Source organism: Misgurnus anguillicaudatus, chromosome 21, assembly GCF_027580225.2.
Source record: "Misgurnus anguillicaudatus chromosome 21, ASM2758022v2, whole genome shotgun sequence".
In the NCBI taxonomy this organism is placed as follows: Eukaryota; Metazoa; Chordata; class Actinopteri; order Cypriniformes; family Cobitidae; genus Misgurnus; species Misgurnus anguillicaudatus.
Genome location: NC_073357.2, coordinates 21,744,270 through 21,764,054, shown reverse-complemented (window position 1 = coordinate 21,764,054; position 19,785 = coordinate 21,744,270). Strand labels below are relative to the sequence as shown.

General features: G+C 37.9%; 3 protein-coding genes across 5 annotated transcripts; all 3 read right to left on the bottom strand.

Moving 5' to 3' along the window:
- Positions 1–245: 245 nt before the first annotated feature.
- On the bottom strand, positions 246–7,874 carry kcnk7 (potassium channel, subfamily K, member 7). The gene is given in 4 exon segments (XM_055197041.2): positions 246–2,812; positions 3,228–3,537; positions 3,539–3,624; positions 7,286–7,874. Coding segments are annotated over 4 exon segments (1,023 nt in total). The 5' UTR covers positions 7,635–7,874; the 3' UTR covers positions 246–2,534.
- Positions 7,875–8,078: 204 nt separating this feature from the next.
- Positions 8,079–17,553, bottom strand: taf6l (TAF6-like RNA polymerase II, p300/CBP-associated factor (PCAF)-associated factor). Of its 3 annotated transcripts, XM_055196614.2 has the most exons (13): positions 17,398–17,553; positions 16,993–17,144; positions 16,743–16,829; positions 16,508–16,658; positions 16,362–16,412; positions 15,951–15,989; positions 14,527–14,621; positions 14,356–14,430; positions 13,985–14,205; positions 13,504–13,636; positions 13,302–13,430; positions 8,674–9,167; positions 8,079–8,541 (listed from the first exon to the last, which is right to left on the bottom strand). In XM_055196614.2, the coding sequence occupies exons 2-13, from the start codon at positions 17,137–17,139 to the stop codon at positions 8,214–8,216; spliced, it is 1,950 nt and encodes a 649-aa protein (XP_055052589.2). In that variant the 5' UTR covers positions 17,140–17,144; positions 17,398–17,553; the 3' UTR covers positions 8,079–8,213. The 3 variants fall into 3 exon arrangements, with proteins under 3 accessions (XP_055052589.2, XP_073715920.1, XP_055052598.2); XM_073859819.1 differs by having other exon boundaries at positions 16,993–17,533; XM_055196623.2 differs by lacking the exon at positions 15,951–15,989 and having other exon boundaries at positions 16,993–17,530.
- Positions 17,554–17,721: 168 nt separating this feature from the next.
- Positions 17,722–19,406, bottom strand: cth1 (cysteine three histidine 1). Its single transcript, XM_055196904.2, has 2 exons — positions 19,205–19,406; positions 17,722–19,068 (listed from the first exon to the last, which is right to left on the bottom strand). Exons 1-2 carry the CDS (start codon positions 19,211–19,213, stop codon positions 18,133–18,135), a joined length of 945 nt encoding a protein of 314 aa, XP_055052879.2. The 5' UTR covers positions 19,214–19,406; the 3' UTR covers positions 17,722–18,132.
- Positions 19,407–19,785: the final 379 nt, after the last annotated feature.

Sequence of the window (19,785 nt, the reverse complement as noted above, 5' to 3'; positions counted from 1 at the left end):
TACTCATTATTTACCTCTGATTTGAGTTAGAGTTATAGATAGGTTTTGGTTGCATTATGTTTATTTGACAATAATGTAATGTTCTGGCAAAATCATGGTGACTGGTACAGATAGAGACATTTTTTGTTTAGAACCTTTAAGAAACTGCTTTAAGAAAACTCAATAGGTCACTAAGAGCATATTAGGACATAAAGTGACAAACAAAGTACCATAAGAGCATTTCTAGCGGGGGGGGGGGGACTTTAGAGCTGACCTAGATAAAACTCTTGTAACCTAATTGTTCAAAACAATCACTCTAGTGCACGCAAATATAAAGAGTTTCAGTGATTAAATAGAGAAGAAATCAATAAAACAGGCACTCCCATCCAAAGAGACATAATGCTATATGTATGTTATTTTATATCCTTGTTATAGACCAGTGGTTCTCAAACTGGGGGCCCCCCTGAGCTAATGCCAGGGGGCCCCAGTTTAATGGCAATTTATAAAATAATAAATTCTGTGTAATTAAACCTCAGAAAAATAAGGGTACTAACCAACAGCACTACATTGTATTATTTATGTTTTGTATAATTCAAATTTTAAGTTTTGGAATGTTTCTTTGGGGGCCATGAAGGGATGCACTATACACAAGGGGGGGATTTTATGTCTCACTTACGTCTCATTCTTACATTGTACAATTCTATTTCATTTATCAGTTACATTATGGAAGTGGATCAGTGGCAGCTGGCGAGATCTGTAACCGGTTGCATAAACATAGCTGGGTATTTTCCAGAATTCTGGCCTATTTATGTCCCCAGGGTGTACTAAACTAATCAAATCTAAGTAAAAACTAATCAAATCTAATAAATTTGAGCACCATAAATTAGTATAAACAAAAACAAGCCTATACTTTTTTATGGCTACTCTTACTAATAATTTTATCACATTTTATTGGTGTTTTGTGGTACAATATTGTCTTTCACCAAAGTTTTTGCCATATTTCAAACATTATTTATCACAAATTAATAAAAAAATATATGCATATGAATTAAATGTTACTTGAACTAATAAACTACATGCACAGATTAAGCATATATATGCATTTTGTACTTTATTTTGCGTAATTTCTACCTGTCCCATGGTTTAGCTAGCTGTCATTACCAACATGCTCTGCATAAAGGGACTTTCCCACAGTTTTTTTATCATAAGTTTATTTGGTAGCCATGGTAATTGACATAGTGGAGCACATGGATTTCAAGCTGCAAGACTTGCCTGCAAGAGATGCCTTGATGTCCAGAAAAGTAAGTAAATCTACTCTTTATTCTTTGTGTTGGGCATGTACACTTATTATGCGTCGTTACCATATGTGTTGTATTTCTGTATTTGTAAACATTTTTGAAATATTTTTATCACTTTAATAGTTAAAATGGTGTACATTACATGTAAAAAGCTAGCTACACTTGCTTAGTCATCATCTTAGCTGGTAAGGCTAGTTTTTTTACAAAAATGTCATTACCAGCACAGCCATTACAGCACAATACATAATTTTGCCAATAAATTATGTATAAATAACAAAAGCATCCTACAATTATACACTTCTGACAATGTATTAAAAAGTTTCGATTTATGGCATTTACTTAAAATAAGCTTAGATTCCAAGGCAGGGTAGATTGATGAATCAGAAATTTAGATACGTAAATGACTATAATTCATCTTGCAAGTAAAAATCTCATTAAAGGGATGTTTTTGAATGGTCATCATGCATCATTTCCTCAGTTGCCGCTGAGACAGGAGAAATATGGATTTCAGTGTTGCACTTCCTTCTTTCAATAATGTAAAAATCATCATTTTGCATCATTGAAAGAAGGAAGTACAATATCTTTGTTGAGGGGGTGAGACTACAAACACCCCTTTTCTCTGTCAAATAGGCACCAAATTCTAAATGTATGTTACATTTCGACTACAAATATGACACACTTTCAATAAAGATTAATGTTAATACGGGTGAAATGCTCCTTTAAGTTCAAGATAAATTAGATTAAATGTGAAACCACAAAATGTTTTAAAAGCACTGATTTATCATTTAAGTTTTATTTTTTACATATATTCAATGATGTGATGGTAAAGACACATTTACTTGACATGGTTAAGAAACTGACAAAAAATCATAAATTCCCTTATCTTGTGTTCTCAACCAAGCTCATAACGTCGCTCCTGACTTAAGGACTGATACTTTGATGTATACCAATTAGTCAAATTTGGAATTTTAATTTTTAAAATTGCAGCAACCCAATTTGGCCCTTAATCTGAGAAATACCCAGCCGTGACGTTAAGACTGCATCTTAAGAATGATTCTGACTAACCAGCAATTATTTAGAGCTAATCAGTCTTATTATTTGGATTAAAATTAGACTTACATTTCTGTGTAACATACTTAAAACAGTTATAATCAGTCTTGAAGAAAAAAAATCATGACTAACTTTTAGTAGTCTTAAAGGTTTATGCAAACGGCCACTGGTCTTGGTGAAGGAGGAAGACGTTTCTTCTGTGGCTGGCTACCGTAGTGATGTATTACAGTTTGGTGACAGTTCTATTGAGGGGCTTGTAGGTAAGTTTAAAAAAGCAGGCGAGATGGTAGATATGGGAAGGGTGTAATGAGGTTCCTCCTCTGGACCTGTGAGGTCTCCACTGAGCACAAGCTCATCCAACCATATCTCCTTCAGCTCTCCCTCCTGAGGTCCCGCAAAAAAACGCAAAACAGCCTGAATCTGCTGCAGCTCCCAAATACTTTCCAGAACTACAAGCAACATGATCAATCCTACAATAAGATAACCTGAAAGAGAAAAACCTTGAATTAAAACATTTAGGGGCAGGGTTTAGAATAACCCAGGACTTTGCTATTTTAGGACATCTAAGTAGTTTTTACAAACATACCTTACAAAAACATTACTGGTGTGCATCTTGAGACAAAACAATGGCACTGATATATTTTAAGTTATGTCACTCCACGCTGTTTTCAGTTAAGACAGCTCAAATCTGAATTTTAGTCTGGGACTAGACCGGAAACTGCGCCATAATATACCTGAGTGCAAAACAAGCTTTTTACTCCAGTTTTGGATATGCACTACTATGTCAGTGTTGGTTAGGTCTGATTCCTAGTATTAAGCAGTCATATGTTGTAGTGTACATTATGGAAGCTACGGACACATAATATACATGGCAAATGCTGAAACTCCTTATGGACTCACAGGATGTAGCAAACTCCAGTCCCTGGAGTGTTGCTTGGCTTTTGGTCCTCCCTGGAAGGTAGTCTCCAAGTCCAATTGTGCTAAGTGAGATAAAACAAAAGTACAGGGACTCCAGGTAACTCCAATCATTCTCCAACAAACAGAGGGCACCAGCAGGTAGCAGGAAGAATAGTGTTGCTGTGCATAAGGTCAGCACGCTACAGTGCAATAAGGCAGCGTGGTTATGAGACAATCCCCAGTAGACCTGAAGGTTCTGAATAGGAGTGTGTGTTGTCCAAGGTAGAAGGGCATGTGTAAGACAGGACAGCAAGCAGTAGGGTAATGGGGATTCCCACAAGGCAGTAGACGACACAGAATGCACGACCTTCATCTGAAAGTGGCATGGTGGTGCCATAGCCTGTTAAAGACAACTACATATTGTCATGCAAGTGTGATGTTCAAATTAGAGTGTATTATATAGTGGCTTGGCTGCAAATTAATTATAATCAGAATGTATATGCCACAAACTACTATATAATACTCCAAAATATGCACGTCCCAAAATTGTTCTTTACAGGGATGCCATTTTTGGCTCCTTAGAAAAGGTTTTTGTTAAAGGAACAGTATGTAAGAAATGTATATCAATTAATCATAAAATGGCCCTGATATGTCACTAGACATTAAGAAATCATTTTCATTTCAAATACTTATATCACACAAAACAGTGGTCTGGCCAGGATATTGTCATTTAAAAAGTGGAGTTGCAGCCCTCAACTGATGTTTATGTTGTCATGTTGTGTATTGGCCACCAGGGGCCCGTTCTTCGTACGTCGCTAACTCAGTTAGCTGGATTTGATTGTTGATGATTTGGCATGATCTTGGATTATTTGGTTCTTCGAAGCTCATTCTAAACTTGCTGTCATAGCAACAGGTCCGTAAGCTCAAACCTGCTCAGGAGCAGGCTTATTTCATGTAAACAAGATTAGTTTGTACCTTTTTAAGCGGATGTGATACGGAAAGTCTGACGCAGTTGCGTATTCTCCATTATACAAGCGCAATCTGCGTAAGATGCATGATTAATATAAAGAGCTTTTCAAATTCAACACGTAATAAAAAAGGATATATTAATTAAATCTTTTAGAGATGTTATTTAAAAAATATATAATATAACAAATATATTTTTCTGTACTTGTGCGACTTGTTTTTGTGTAACAGGTGTTTGATTATTATTCTTAAACGAATGACAAGACAAACATGCTGATCACATTCATTTTAAATTTGTTTGAATTAATCATACCCAGCACTAATAGATGTTATGTACAATAAAGACTATTACTCAGTGTGAAATAATTTTCATTTGAATAAGCTAATCTCCTATTTTAGTTTTTTCTTTAGATTGTCAAGTAGCTTACAATGTCACGCATGAAAGGGTTTTCGTTTAATAATTTCTATCTGTTCTATCTTTAAAACGTTGTCTACAAATATGTTACCCTGTCCCTGTTCTGTGACAAAAATGACCAAAATAACCAAATAAGTTTTTTTGCACATATTTTCACATATCTTTATCTTCTTTATTACACTTTTCTGTGCAGACGCAGCATGCAGGACTTTCAGTTAAACGCGGAATACTGCTAATATAGTCAGAAATCAGTTAAGAATAATGCAATTGAAGTAAACTTATTTAACCACTTGCATATAGTTTCTCTAAAGGACTACCATCTGAGAGGATTTCTTTACTGTCATGTGCATTGCTATCAGAAACGATTGCATTTTATAATCTTTTGATGTAGAATAACATTACCATTCCCTTACTGCACATCATATTTTATTTACCACATTCTCGGAAACTGCTAAAAGTGTTGGTGTATTATCTACAACTGCACAAAAGAGAGGAAAACACTATCTTATAATAAACTACAATAAAAATTTTATTTATCAGGAATTAAATTGTTGCATTGGCTGTGGGTTTAAGAAAGAGCAATTGCTCCAGAGATGATCTGAACAATCAATTAGTTTAGAGACATCACTCCTGCCCGCACATCACATGAGGATGGAGGACCACCACCTGTTTTTATTCTGCTTTTTATGTTGCTGTTTCAAACAGATAAAACAGCATTTAACTGTTTTTAAAAGAGATTTAAAGTACTTTAGGAGCATCAAATTTTAATTACAATCATTAATTTCAATATTTGACAAGCGTAAAGATATCAAGATTATATTTTTACAGAAAATTGTACATTATTTATGGTGATTTATGTACTGAAGTAGCTTTAACTGGGTTTTTTAAATTCAGTGTCATAAAAAGTTCACAACCTTTCATCAATAGCTCTCAGACTGCAGGGGTTAAAAAATGGGCGTGTTCTTTGCCATTGTAACAACTGGCCAATCACAGCGTTGCTGATCAGTGTTTCTACTATCGATATGTATTGCCTTTTCTTGCAGTGCACGAACGCGCAGTGATTTCAGATAATTCAATCCTGCCATACTAATCATCAACAGCAGAGGTGTTCAAAGAACCAAATAAGCGAGATCATAATTAGTGAGATCTAAACATCTCAGATGTCTCATTTGATCTCGGATGTATTAAGTGACGTACGAAGAACGGGCCCCAGTTGTTTGATTGCAGTACCAATTTTAGCCACAAGTTTTGTGATTGCAGTACCAGTTTTGGCCACAATCTTACATACTGTTCCTTTAAGGGTTCTGTGTGACTGGAGACGTTTCTGGTTGGTACCAGCAGCAGCAGGTGGCAGTAAACGCACAAAAAATATTTTTTTCCGTTTTGAATATCATAATAGTACTTGTTGTGTTTTGCTTTGCACATACAATAAATAGCAAGGGATTATTCATGCACACAACCAAAGAAAATGCTCATTTTGTAGAGGAGGACCTTAGGTAAAAGATAATGTAGCATTTGTGACTCTGAGGCAGAACAAAAGACCATTTCATACCTTATTATTATTCATTAGAAGATTGTTGGATATGTGATGATAATAGAACAAAATAACAAAAATGGTTTGTTTAAGAGAATATGGTAAGAAATGTATTCTTTGCTAAATATATAAAACAAACTAATTTTATTTTAAAAATTAACTTTTACCTTTTTAAACCTGTTATGTTTACCAAATTTCCTTGGTTTGAAATATATGGAGGGCTAAATATGTATTTATTTTAATGTTTTATAACATATTATTAATATCTGCATTAATATTATGATTAATATACCATTATTAATACCATTGTCATTATTATCATTATTAATATTATTGCTATCATCTCTATTACAACTGCTATTATTATTGCTATTATTGGATGTATCAAGATTACCATTATCAATATTATTCTTTTTTATTAATATTATTATTGCTATTACTACTGCTATTATTTATATGATTTATTTTTTATCCTCTTCCTGATCCTTCACCCTCCCCGTAAGTCAGGATGAAATTAGTATTTTTGCTAATTTGTTTATCATTACTATTATTGCTATATGTCATTTCATATTAATATAATTTTTTATTATTATTATTGTTAATAATATTCCTATTATTATTGCTATTATCACCCGCCTTATCCATTTTGTTTATTTATTTACCTCTAATTATGTATGTTGTACTTATGCTCCTTTATTAAAAAAATCTCCACTCTTACATCCAGTTACAGTTACAGTCACACACACACACACACACACACACACACACACACACACACACACACGTGTTTTGTTAAAAAATTAGCCATTATTAAAATATTTTTGCCTTATGGGGTGTGTACACAAATGAGGAAACACCAATTTAATCCGAAATAGTAAAATATAAAATAGATAATAAAATAAGTAAATACACAACACAACAATTATCTATGGAAAGTAATCAAAGTATAAATTTAACTTGAATGTTGCTTTATACATCATTTTCTGCATCCACATTGTTCACTTTTTTATATTTTTGTTTCAGTTTTTTTTTTTATTCACTGGGTGTAGCTATTGCAATTTTTAATGTTTGATAAATAAGTAAAATTACAACAGTAGTTTTTGATCTAAACATGCAGAAGGTTTTCATTTAGGTTTGACATCTCACCTGTGGTAGTGAGAAACGTAATGACGAAAAACAACGACGACGTGAAGTCAAAGTTACATTGATCGCTGTCTGATTTTAATACGGCCACACCGCGTCGACTCGCAGAAAGCACCTTCGTTAACAGCTCATCCAAACTGCGCTCTTCAACACAACGATTGTCTGCCAAAAAACGTGCTTTTAGTTCACGGACCTGTTCAACGAGATCATTCTCTTCAGGCTCTTCTAATATCATAAAAACAACAGCACCGCAGATGATAAACAGACCGTATGTGATGATCAAGAAGGTTAAAGCGTGAGCACGTAGAAAAGTTTTCGCTTTATCTCCAACCAGAATCATTTTTGTATCCATAACCGTGTTTTCTTAGTATACAAGACCACACAGTATGTGTAACAAAAGCTTGGAACTGATACGAGGAGTTCAATACATGTTTAAAATTTGATGCATCAGCCTTCTGTTTACTCAATGTGCAAACTACAACCAAACCTTGACTTGTCTTACTATAGCAACCATACTTCCACGATATTTGAAGTAAACCATTGGTAATAAAATGCATACATAGTATACTTTTACTATAATTAAACCATGGTTAACTTTACAGAGGGCTGTCAGTATCACTTTTTAAGTCGTTTGGATAAAGGCAGATTAGAAGTCACATAAGAATGCCATTTAACATCAATGAACATCAATGAATTAGTTTCACACCCATAATGTCAAATATTAAATGTGCACAAGCATGAATTAAGTTGTCACTGTATACTTAAATGAACAGGTTCATGACACAAAAAACCCCACTTCAAATAATTGTGATACAAACATTTATATTTTGCATATCTTACATAATGTTGTATATTTATTTTACAGGCCCAAATCATTACAGAAAATAATTAAACAAGGACCGTCAATAAACAAGGCAACTGTACACACATCCTAAAGTGGCAGGTGAAGCGAGTAATGGGAAGATGTCCAGCGCCGCACTGGTTTACTGACTCGTCCTATGACCGGCAACTTGTGAGCGTAGACACGAGGTGGAAGGGAAGTAACAGGTGGGGTTGGAATAAAGCTTGTCTGGAAGCGTCGTCCCTGGCAACGACGACCCATCTGCCGTCCACCGATAATGAAAGAAAAGGCCGGAAGTCCGGCCTGAGGGGGTGGGAAACGGGCTTTGGGAAAAATGTCTCTGGATTGGCTGCTTGAACGCCCAGCACGGGATGAAGAGGATCTGGAACGTGAGACTGAGGATGAGCGGGCGAAAGACCTGTAGAGAGGGACAAAGAGGCCACAGGTCAGAAGAAATGTACTCTGTTAAAAAGCTTTGTTACAGGCTAAATGAGTTTCCTGTTTAACATAACTTTGTGTTGTCACGAAGTCAAATAGATTTGATTCATACCTCCCTGGGGCAGTAGCAGCCAGACTTGGTGGTTGTTCTGTGCGTGGGCTTCCGTCTTGCCGTGGGCTGATGTTCATACTGGCAGTCAGTTGGGGCATCTTTCGTGTACTCTCAAGATTGGCAGCGCCACTAGCTGGCTCCTTCCTGTTATCTAACGATTGACAGGGAGCTGCAGGTGGGATGCCACCTAGTGGTGGGTCAGTGCTAAACCGTACAGCCAAACTGTCTCCAAAAAAAGAGTAGAGTTCACAGTACATGGCTGGAAGAGAGACTGGGGTCCATTCTTCCCATTGACAACCAGCTCCACCTGCTTGTAAATGGCTTGCAATGCCAAGAGGGGGTTCAGAAATGGGTTCGGGAGGAGGGCTGAGACCAGGAGAGCTTTCTCGAAACCCTCCTGCTCCGGTGACAGATCCTTCTAGAGTGGCACTGCCTCCTTCAGCTGCCATGGATAGACTATGTGCCTTCATTTTTAGCAAACGCTCTACCGCCACCTTCAGGGAGGAAAGGTAAGTGGTCACTGTCATTTGATAGGCTTGCATTAGAGACATTTAGCATGTTTACAGCGCAAAGAATAAATAAAAGAATGAATGAACGAACAAACAAACATACAAGACCAATATTTGATGCTGAACTGTGTAGGGGTGTGCATTGGCACTGCCCTCACAATTCGATTTCAATTACGATTCACCAGGTAACGATTCAATTCAATTCGATTCTACGATGCATTGCGATGCATCAGAATTCTACTGTACACAATGAGGCAAATCAGTCAAGTGCAACTATCCTCAACAAAAACGGAAGCTTAGCAGCTTTAAGACAATGACAATTATATACCTGAGATGAGAATTTACACACAGCGCAAGTCTTGTCTAGTTTCCCATTAACTTCGTAGTATCCGAAATGTGCCCATATGTCCACTTTCCATGGAAAAGGGTGCGTCTTTATTTACCCGTCTATCCCGGTCATCTCTCTCCACCTCAGCCATCCTGATTGTTGTTGTTATGCCCCCGGAAGTAATTGAAACTTCACAACTTTATTGTCCACTCGAGGCCAGAAAATAAACAGTGACATAATCGATTATGGCACTTTGCTGCATCGATGCTGAATCAGGCATGCGCGCATTGCGATGCATTGCCGAATCGATTATTGTTGACACCCCTAGAACTGTGTACTTAAGTGTTTTACAAATGTATAAATGTATCTCTCTTAAAGGGGCCATGGCATGAAAATGAGACTTTTTCCATGTTTAAGTGCTATAATCTGATCCCCAGTGCTTCTATCAACCTAAAAAATGTGAAAAAGATCAACTCATTAACTTAGTTTTGGTAAACCATTCTATACAAGCACATACAAAAATAGGTCGTTGAAATTTGGCCCTCTTTATGATGTCATAAGGAGCTCTTATTAGAATAATACCACCTCTTAATCTGCACTACCCAATCACAGCACTGCCATTTAGTGCAGAGAAAAAGAGAGAAAAAATAATTGACAACACAATTGAGTTTCAATTGCAACAAACCACCATCATTGTGATGAGTGTTTGCACTTCATCAGCTCATTTGCATTTTAAAGGACACACTTAAAACAGCACATTTTTGCACACACCAACAAAGTGTCAATTTTAACATGTTATAATAAATTATCTATATGGTATTTTGAGCTTAAACTTCACATATGTGCTCTGGGGACACCAAAGATTTATTTGACATTTTAAAGTCTTGTGCCATGGCCCCTTTAACTGCTCTCTGCAATATTTCATTCTGATGGCCTTTGGTTAATCCATGCATTCTGCAATCAAATATCTGAGAATAATTACTGTTAAATGTTTTAATAAATTGTTAGTTTACCCAGCACCTGAGAATTTGCAGTATATGAAGGATCAAGGGCCATGGTCTCAGCTTAAAATGTTCCTTAAAGTTCTACTAAAAGAAATCGTATAGACAGTAGCTTCCGGTCTCTGTTTGTTTAATGGTCTGACTAGTGTCTAAACTGGACTGGACAACATGAGGATGAGAAAATGAGAAAATTATTCATTTTTGGGGGAACTATCCCTCTTTAAGACAAATGTCACATACATGTTAAAATACATGACATAAGAGTACATTTCCAATACATTTTCATTATGGTTTCATTATCCCTGAAAACCAATTTTGCCTAGCCTGACGTTCTCATTCTCAATTCTAGTCAGGATTTGAGTCTGATACCGCTCCATTGGGCTATGATTATGAGGCGTGTCTCAACCGAAAAATGCTTCTGCACTAAATTGGATAGACCTATGACCAATCAGAGCAACGGAGTGTGTGACGTATGTTGAAATGACGTCTTTTGCAGCTTGACCGAACTGCCAGTTATTTTGCTACAATTTATTTTTTTTATTTTATTTGATCCATTGGTATGTTGAATGTTAAATAAGCACATTGTAATCCTCTTGTATGTATGCAATGTTCTTGTTCTTGAAATGATTAATTAAAAAAAAAGTTATTTCGCTACAATGACACTAACATTGTGATTATACTAAGTCTGAGTTAGCAAACGTACATTAACACCTACTATTTTTACAACATTTCAATTTATATCACAACATTAAGTATTTACCAAGTCATACAGTCAGACTATCTCTTCCCATTTGTACATTAGGTGAACTTAATCCACGACGATACCCATTACGTTTGGTTGAAAAATATCGGAGCCTAATGTCCCTCCACTTATTCAGCAGCCACGATTCCGGGGTTGCAAAAAGAAGCTGGCAACGACCGCTAATTATATCCATTCTCGTTGTGCATGCCGAGTTGCATCGCCGTGATACCCTTTTCAGTTGCTTCTTGGTTCTTCATAAGTGCGACCAACTTTTGCCAAATCCCGTAGAAAGGACGGCAAAAACATCTTTCCGATCAACAAATGCCTTGCTCGCGTTTCTCTGTTCCTCTTTTAAAATCAACGCTCTGACGATATCTTTTAGAACAGACTCAATCAGCTCGTTTACATGCACACCAATAATGCGATTATTTCCAATAATGCGAGTAAGGACTTAATCGCAGTAAGATGTTTACATGACTGGAGCTAGCTCTTCACTCCGGTTTACATGCAGTTTTTATTTTCGGATTATTCACACATAGCCCAATGCAGAGCACACATGATGAACTCACATACATGGTCCACAGATTTACTTACGTTAAATGACAAACACGTTGTTATGGATGTATTTCATTATCCGGTGCCGTGATGAAGATAGAAATATGACAGTGCCTATAAAGGGCATTCACATTAAAACGATATAAAATATAGTTTTAAAAATCATTTATATTAACGATAATAGCAGAGTTCACACAACAACTATAACAATAGCGATTTTGGCACATGATGAACGATAAACCATTGACAGCCAATCAAATCTATTTTAACTTGAAGTGCACGCGCACTTAAATGCAGTAAAGCTCATTCATTGCTGAGGTCTATAAAATAAAATTACCTCAGGTATACAGTGCTGATGCAGTTGCTGTGAAATTCACTACTTAATGCTTTTTCTACCACACTGACTACGCCAAAAGGTAAGATATTATTACACACTATTACATTCATTGTTCAGTTACGCGAAACGCAGCGAGTTGAGGACATCTGCTGGTTTCCCGCTGTGTAAATGCAACAAGAACAGCTCTATTCAGTGACATGTAAACAATTGCAAAAAAGTTTTTATTACAAGAAATATCCAATATTAGGTAATGCCGTGCTGGTTGAGCGAATTAGCATGAAGTTATCATTATGATGTGGTCACTAATATATTTATCGTTATAATAATTGTTATAATGTCCCATAATGGTTTAATACACTGATGTCGTGTTATTTGAGCTATTTCTGAATGAAGACAGACTGCTGACAGCGAGTCGTGTTGGCAGAGTTCCTAATGTCAAGTTTAAAACGAATTTGTGCTTAAGGTGCGTGACTAAAACACACATGCACTTAATTAGTGCGGAATAAATGCGATTAAAGCGTTTACATGGACGCATACTGCGATTATAAACGGCGTACGCCACCTCTTTTAATGCGATTATACTTACTGCGATTATGAGCTTAATCGCATTATTTTTATCGAATTATTGCGTTTACATGAGGTAAAGTATAATCGCAGTATTGACAAAATCCCATTATAATCGCATTATTGGTGTGCATGTAAACGAGCTCAATGTCAGAATCCACACATCTGAATTCTACAGCGGCAGCCATTTCCTTGTAAATAGATTCAACACACGCGCTCTTTGGTGACGTGGTTGATTACGTTACTGTTGACCATCTGTCCATCATCGTATAAAGCCCGCCCTGACAATTTGATTGGTCGACCAGCTTTGGGTCTCACATAGTAGTTCCTTAACGGAGAAACCCCAGACCGATCTTCCCGTCCTCAAAATGTTGTGGGCGGGGCTAAGATCGGCTGGCACCCAGGCTAAATTTTGCCCATATCGGGGTCTCTTCTTGGATGATAGAATAAGTTAAAAAAAAGTCAATAATTATATCAGTTTTAACCCTTTATTAAAACCTGTTCAGGGTAATACAAAACCTACTTTTCTTTCGATTTTACATTAAAGACTTTATCCATACATATTTATCTTCGCATCTTAAAAATTACTTACCAGAATGGCTCCATAGACTTTGTGGCCATCTGCTTTCACCTGAGCGTTGGACACAGAATAATCATCTAACACAGCTTGTAAATTTGCCCAGTATGCAGGGAGGTGAGGATACAACACACGTTCAACAGCCTGTGTTGGAAAAAAAGACACACTAGTGTTACATTCAGAGGTAAAATGCGTGTTGTGTAAACCGAGGCTTTACCTTCCAGCCGAGTGCGTGCAGACCCACTACAGCTCCGTAGTGGGAACAGAGAGGTCTAACTGGATCAGAGAGAACTTTCTGCAGTGACAGCAAGATCTGATGGTACAGCCCACTTACAAGATCACCATGTGTCCTACAAGTCAGAATGGTGATAGCAAATCAAAGTTCATAATCAAAAAATGATTCAAGCAGATTTAAATCAAAAGAGCCGTAGTTTTCTTAAGGTTGTATGATGGGAAAAGACATAGACTGTAACCATGTGTCATTTATCACATGTACTATTGAAAAACTTGACAAATTCAATCAATTTTTTTATTCCTTAAAACCTAACAAAGTTAAAATGTGTTTTCAACTTGAGTGTATAAAAGTGCTTTCAGTATTAAAATGGGTGCCATTAAAATTGGGCTGGCAGTTCACCAAGATTTGTATATTTAGATAAAATGGCGATTGGAAAAAGTTAATGCTTGTTTTTTTTATGTACCAGAAGATGTGGCTCAGCAGCAGAGCAGCGTAGTCTCTCAGGGTCCAGTGGTCATTAAGAGGGTTGATGGAGGCAGCCAGTGGCTCCAAGATGCAGTACATGACACTGGACACCAAACTGCGCACATACGAGCCCAGGTACAGATACGGGTTCTGCACCAGACTTTTCACCATATGTAGAAGTCTGTTTAACTGGTCTAGGTCATGACTTACTGACTTTACCTGAATATGGTAGAAAAAAGAAAATAAATCATAATATGGACAGAACAGTTCACCATATTCCATTATCAAATTTAATTTAAAAACAAATCTTAGAAAAAAAGCATTATTTATTGAAAATTTATCAAAAAACTATGTACAAAACCAACATACCCCGCTGATGACGTACACAAAGTAAGGCAGGAGGGCAGCAATCTTTGAATTGTACTGTAGGTCCAGCAGAGCAACCTAGTAAAATGATTTCAGGAAAATAACAGATTTTGTATTCTAATGTTTATTCGAAATATGTTACGTTCAGATTAGCGATGTAGTGACAAAGAATACCTTCATAAGATGTGGGTCCTCTCCTAAAATGGCTCGAGTTATTTGTTGGTAATACTTCAGCAGATCATCCGATAGAGACTGAACAGAAGTGGGTACTAAAAAACAGAAGATAAGTGTTAGGGCTGGGCGTTATTGACCAAAATGTTTATGGCGATAAATAAATAAAAAACAACAATCTCAAAGCATCGTGTGAGATGTCCAAATCATTTTATTCAGCATATGCTGAAAATAAAAACATGGAATAAGTAGGCATGTTAGACTGAGTGTGACAAAAGAACATGTGAAATAATGCACATATAACAAATGATCAGGGGAAAAGTCTGTAATTTCATATTAAACACAAGTGAACCCACCGCAGGTCTCTCAAACCCACTGCAGGTCTCTCAAGGCATGTGCAAAAAGCTGCACCGCCATATAATGGTGTCTTACCTGGACACTTCATCCAATCAGAGAAGCCAGTGAATGATTTTACTACCTATTTGAAAGTTACTTCGTAATTATATATTATGTCTTTATATTTACAGCACAGAGTGCACTTTTCCATCCAGCCATACAACTAACTGGCTTAGCGATATGTCCAGCAATCACTGGGTAGCGCTGGGAGAATAAAAGGGACATGTTTTTAAATTGACTAAATTCAATATGTTGATGAATCTTTCATGCTCTATGCCAGGCAGGGTAGACATATAATTATGTTTAATCGGAGCGATTTCTTAAGTTATTTACCCCTGCCGGCTGTGTACGAACGTTGCTTTGTTCCACTATTTTGTATGGAAGACGTCTAGATTGTTTTCCCTCCACTAAAAAGGGGCGGTGACGAAATTGACAGTCAAGTTCCCCGGATGTACTGTATAGGTCCCTGAAATTTGGCTCTCCTTGTGATGTCAGAAGGGGATTGTGATGCCATTTAGTGCAGAGATCAACTCAACTGCATTTAAAAGGACTGCACATTTTTGCTCACAAAGTGGCAATTTTAACATCCTATAATAAATTATCTATATGGTATAGTGCTTCACATAAGTACTCTGGGGACACATCTTAAAAACTCTTCCTGCCCCCCTTTAACTTGCCCATATTTTAAAGGGTGAGCATTTAGTTTTTTGCAATTAAAAGCGAATTAGTGAATATACAAATTTGCAGAAATTTGCCATTACAAAAAATAATAGGCCCTATAATGTGAGGGCTGCACTGTAAATCACATGCGATTATCATGCACATCTCATCAGTAAAGCCGGTTCTATGATTAGTAGTAAATCACCATAACCTGCTTTCAGAAGGAGCAGCATTTACTACACAAAGCCATAGTTTACTGACAAGCTAGGTAATATTACATTCATTATTGCAGGCGATTCGTCGGTCCTTATGAATGTGATAACGCCTAGCTTGTTCACCCAAAAATGAAACATCTGTCATTATTTACTCACCCTTAGGATGTTCTGAACCTGGATAAATGTATCTTTTTCCTGCTTAACACAATTTTTTTTTAGGAATGTTTGTAATGAAGCTGATTGGAGCACCATTTAATTCCATAATAGGAAATAAATCCTATTGTTACAAATATTGCTCAAAATATCTTTACTTGTGTTCAGCAGAACAAATAATTTTTTGGGGTGAACTACTCCTTTAACATGAATTTAGCAGTGATTTTAAGGTGCCTTTTATTTGGTTTCCCAAACACTGTGCCAGACAAGTAGGCCAATTTCATGCCGTATTGATTCTCCTGGTATTTTCCATTTAGTCAAATATTTGATAGTTTATCTACTGTACACAGTAAGGATCAAACTAATCAATTGAAGTAATACACATACATAGCAGCTCACATGTTTTAGGTTTACCTGTGCCTTGAGGTTCCAGATTGCCTTTCCCATCAAGATACGACACATGTACTGCCAATGAGCAAAGACACACAAAAGAAAACTATAGGTTTATAAAATGCAAGCTAGTAAACTCCACACAATTTAAATTTTGACACCCACCGTACCTCGAACCATTGTCTCTGCACAGCCTTTGGGGATGTTGGTAGCAAGCGCCAACTCCACCAGGTTTATCTCTCTATCCTCTACAAAGAACAGTTCTCCTTCCTTTAATGGTCGGAACGGTAAGGAGTCTTGTGCACCGTAGCCACAAACGGTCTTGAAAATATAAAACAGATGTAATGTTGCCCTCAGTGTTACATTGTAACAGACATGTATGTATACACAACAACAACGAGATACCTCAGTATTGCTCCACCGCAGCGCTCTGTTGAAGTCTTCTACGCTCAGCTTTCTTCTTTTAGCATGTCGCATGAACTGTGAGCTGTTCTGTTGTGATAGATAAAACGTGCAGCCTTGATTCTTTGCAAAATTACAGAATCTTTGACAGGTTACTTAGTGACACACGGCCATTCGTTGAACAGACACGTGCACTTGCAGGAGTGTTGTAAAAGTTAAGTCTTCAGATAAATGTTATAATTTTATAAATAACCTGTGTTGCTTCTCGGAGGCGATAACACACATCCTCGGCCAGCAGAGCTGCGACCTCCTCGCTGAGCTCCACTCCTGCGCTCTCGGCCATCAGTTTAATCGATTCGCGAGGCACCTCAGCGAAGCGCCGTTCCTCCCTTTCAGTCATGTTCGCTGCAAGTTACCGGGAAAAGACGTTTGATCAAGGAGTCGGTAATTGAAGATGTTCAGAGTTATACGGGGGTTTGGTTAACGCGACAATAGCTGCATCGCATCATGCTTAACAGACGCAACGCAAACAGTTTAGAAAAGAGGCAGTTATTAAGGTTGGTGATACCATTCGAGTTATTCGTGGCTAATTTTAAACTACAACCGCCAAAATAGGCCAACCCTCAATAGAATGTTGCGGACCAAAAACGAAACAAACCTTCTCAAACGCACGATTGACAGGCCTGTAATTTCACCAGTCACGGTTTCAAACGGCGAGCCTGCGCAGACATTAGCAGCAGCACACCAGCTACTGTTTATCCAGCCATTGCTATACAGATACGCGCCTGATTGGCCATTAGATCAGAGCATGCGCATTACGCTGGACAAGCAGGAACACTGGTACGAAGGAACTTTTGAAAAGGAACCATCGTGTTCGTCATATCGACAGTCATACGCACTTCAAAAAAAATCCTGCAGCTTTGAAACTAGCAGTTTAAACACTTACAAAAAGGTTACAATCAAGACAACTGAAGACATGAAATCCTTTAAGGAAGTTTTATTAAGATGTAAGGATGCGGACACTCCAAAAATAATTTACACTCATTAAGTTAAAAAAATCCATATGTTAAACATTCATATCGCAAGCCATAAATACACAACAGTAAAATAGTCTCAAATTTACATAAGGTTCTCGTTCAGTCTGTCAAATATAAGTGACCCAATTCAGAAGTACAGGACAGACTTAAACTCAAACCATGAGACTTAGTCTTAAGAGGCAGTTAAAAGCAAAAAAGGCTGCAGACACTATATACACATTAAGTAGTAAAAACAAAGGTTAAGGATGGGTTCCGCTCAGTACAGTCAGTGTTAAAGCTTATAGCCATTAAGGCTTGGTAGTAAACATTTATGGTGGGTGGTTAGCATTTCAGGGACTTTTGCCATGCCAGAGGTCTCATGACAACAGCAGCTCCTCCTGTGTGCCACCTTTGCCAGCTTTCTCCAACTGCTGAAGCCTAAAGGCCAGTGGCAGCAGCAGGTCATTTAAATGTTGACTGCTGAATGTAAAGGCATTGTTGGCCACTACATCTACTGATGGAGGGGTGATCGGACCGGAGCCATCGAGGTACACAGGTGAGGCCAAAGCAGATGGAGGCGATGAAGAAGGTGGAGACGGTGAGGAACACGTGTCCGAGGCAGGCGAAAGAGATCCTCCATTTAGCATCTGGTGAGGCCAAGGTGTGTTGTTAGAGACGAGACCCTTGATTGAATTGGGGAGCCCATGCTGGAACCGGCAACGGGTGCCATAAAGACAGAATCCAAAAGCACTAAATGTACGACAGAGGGCACCACGTGGTTTCCACTCTTGGGCATTTGATGGGGGTTGCCAGGTTCTCTCATCCTCCGCGCTGTCAGATTCCGAGCCACCCTCAACATGCAGAAAGTGGCATCTGGTGCCAAAGGGACAAACACCAAACGCACGATATGTACGACATGGTACATTTCTGCGCCGAGGACGGACAGGCCTCTGCTCTTTAAGGTTGTGCACAAATAGACAGCGTGTGCCATAAACACAGTATCCAGCAGTGTGGTAGGTACGACACAGCTCGGTTTTATACTTGGGATGGCGAGAAGGTACGTGAAGATCATGAAGGCCGTGAGCAAACTGGCAGCGTTCGGCATACTTGCAGGTACCCGTTTCAGCGTAGCGGCTGCACAGTTCAGTCTTGTAGCGGGTGGAGCAGAGCCAGGGGGTCATAGGAGATGGAGACTCAACTAAGGGAAGCAAAGCTTCAGCAAGAGATATGGTCCCATTGCCTAATCCCTCCTCAGGGAAGACATGATCAGTCTGGCCTTCCGAGGGGAACAGCATCAGGTTATCTTGACTTGTCTAAAAAGGGCAAAAAAGTGATTAAAGTTAATACGTGCCCTAGGCAAACATTCTTACCACAGAATTCACTTGAATTTGATACTGTTACAGACACAATCCAGAATATACATTTAAAAAAGATAAATTAGATTCTTACCTCAAACATGACTATGTTTTTTGGACTATATAAAAGCAGCTCACAAAAACCGTTTTGTCGTTTAGAAAGTTGATATCAAAGCAAAAGACATCCAACTGTACTCCAGACAAACACCCCGTTCTGTTGTTCTACACCAAAGGAAGACGCGGACTACACCATGTACCTGGCAAGCGCCGCGTACCCTCAAATGTTAGCCACGCTGTTTTAAAGCTGACCTGAATTTCGTTCCCGCGTTCCTTTTAAAATATGAATCAGCTGTGAATCGTAAACGTCATGGAATGGTTCGTATCAACCAATCAGATTTCAAGGAGTTGCCCGTCAATCTAATTTGTGAGCAGTCTGATTGCCCTCATGCTTCGGTGATGCTTTTTGTCTGTCGTGGGTGATTCGAAAATTGAATAGGATAAAATTGAGTCATTACCGCTGCCCTGGTCGAATAAACATTGGTATAATAGCTCGATGGCCAACTTCAAAGGGTCGAATATACACCCAGGCCCATCCCGTATCAATTACCGTGTCACACCTAAAAGTTGTTAATTGAGCGTTGTCTGTGAAGTGCAGTTTATTGAAGTCTTTAGGAC

Excerpts from the sequence above, each read along its gene's own strand:
- taf6l (XM_055196614.2), bottom strand. The coding sequence starts at position 17,139 with ATGACTGAAAGGGAGGAACGGCGCTTCGCTGAGGTGCCTCGCGAATCG. Across the intron at positions 9,168-13,301 it reads AAGTCTATGGAGCCATTCTG|GTGGCGGTAGAGCGTTTGCT; the intron begins GTAAGTAATTTT and ends TCCTCCCTGAAG. Across the intron at positions 8,542-8,673 it reads GCTGCTACTGCCCCAGGGAG|GTCTTTCGCCCGCTCATCCT; the intron begins GTATGAATCAAA and ends CCCTCTCTACAG.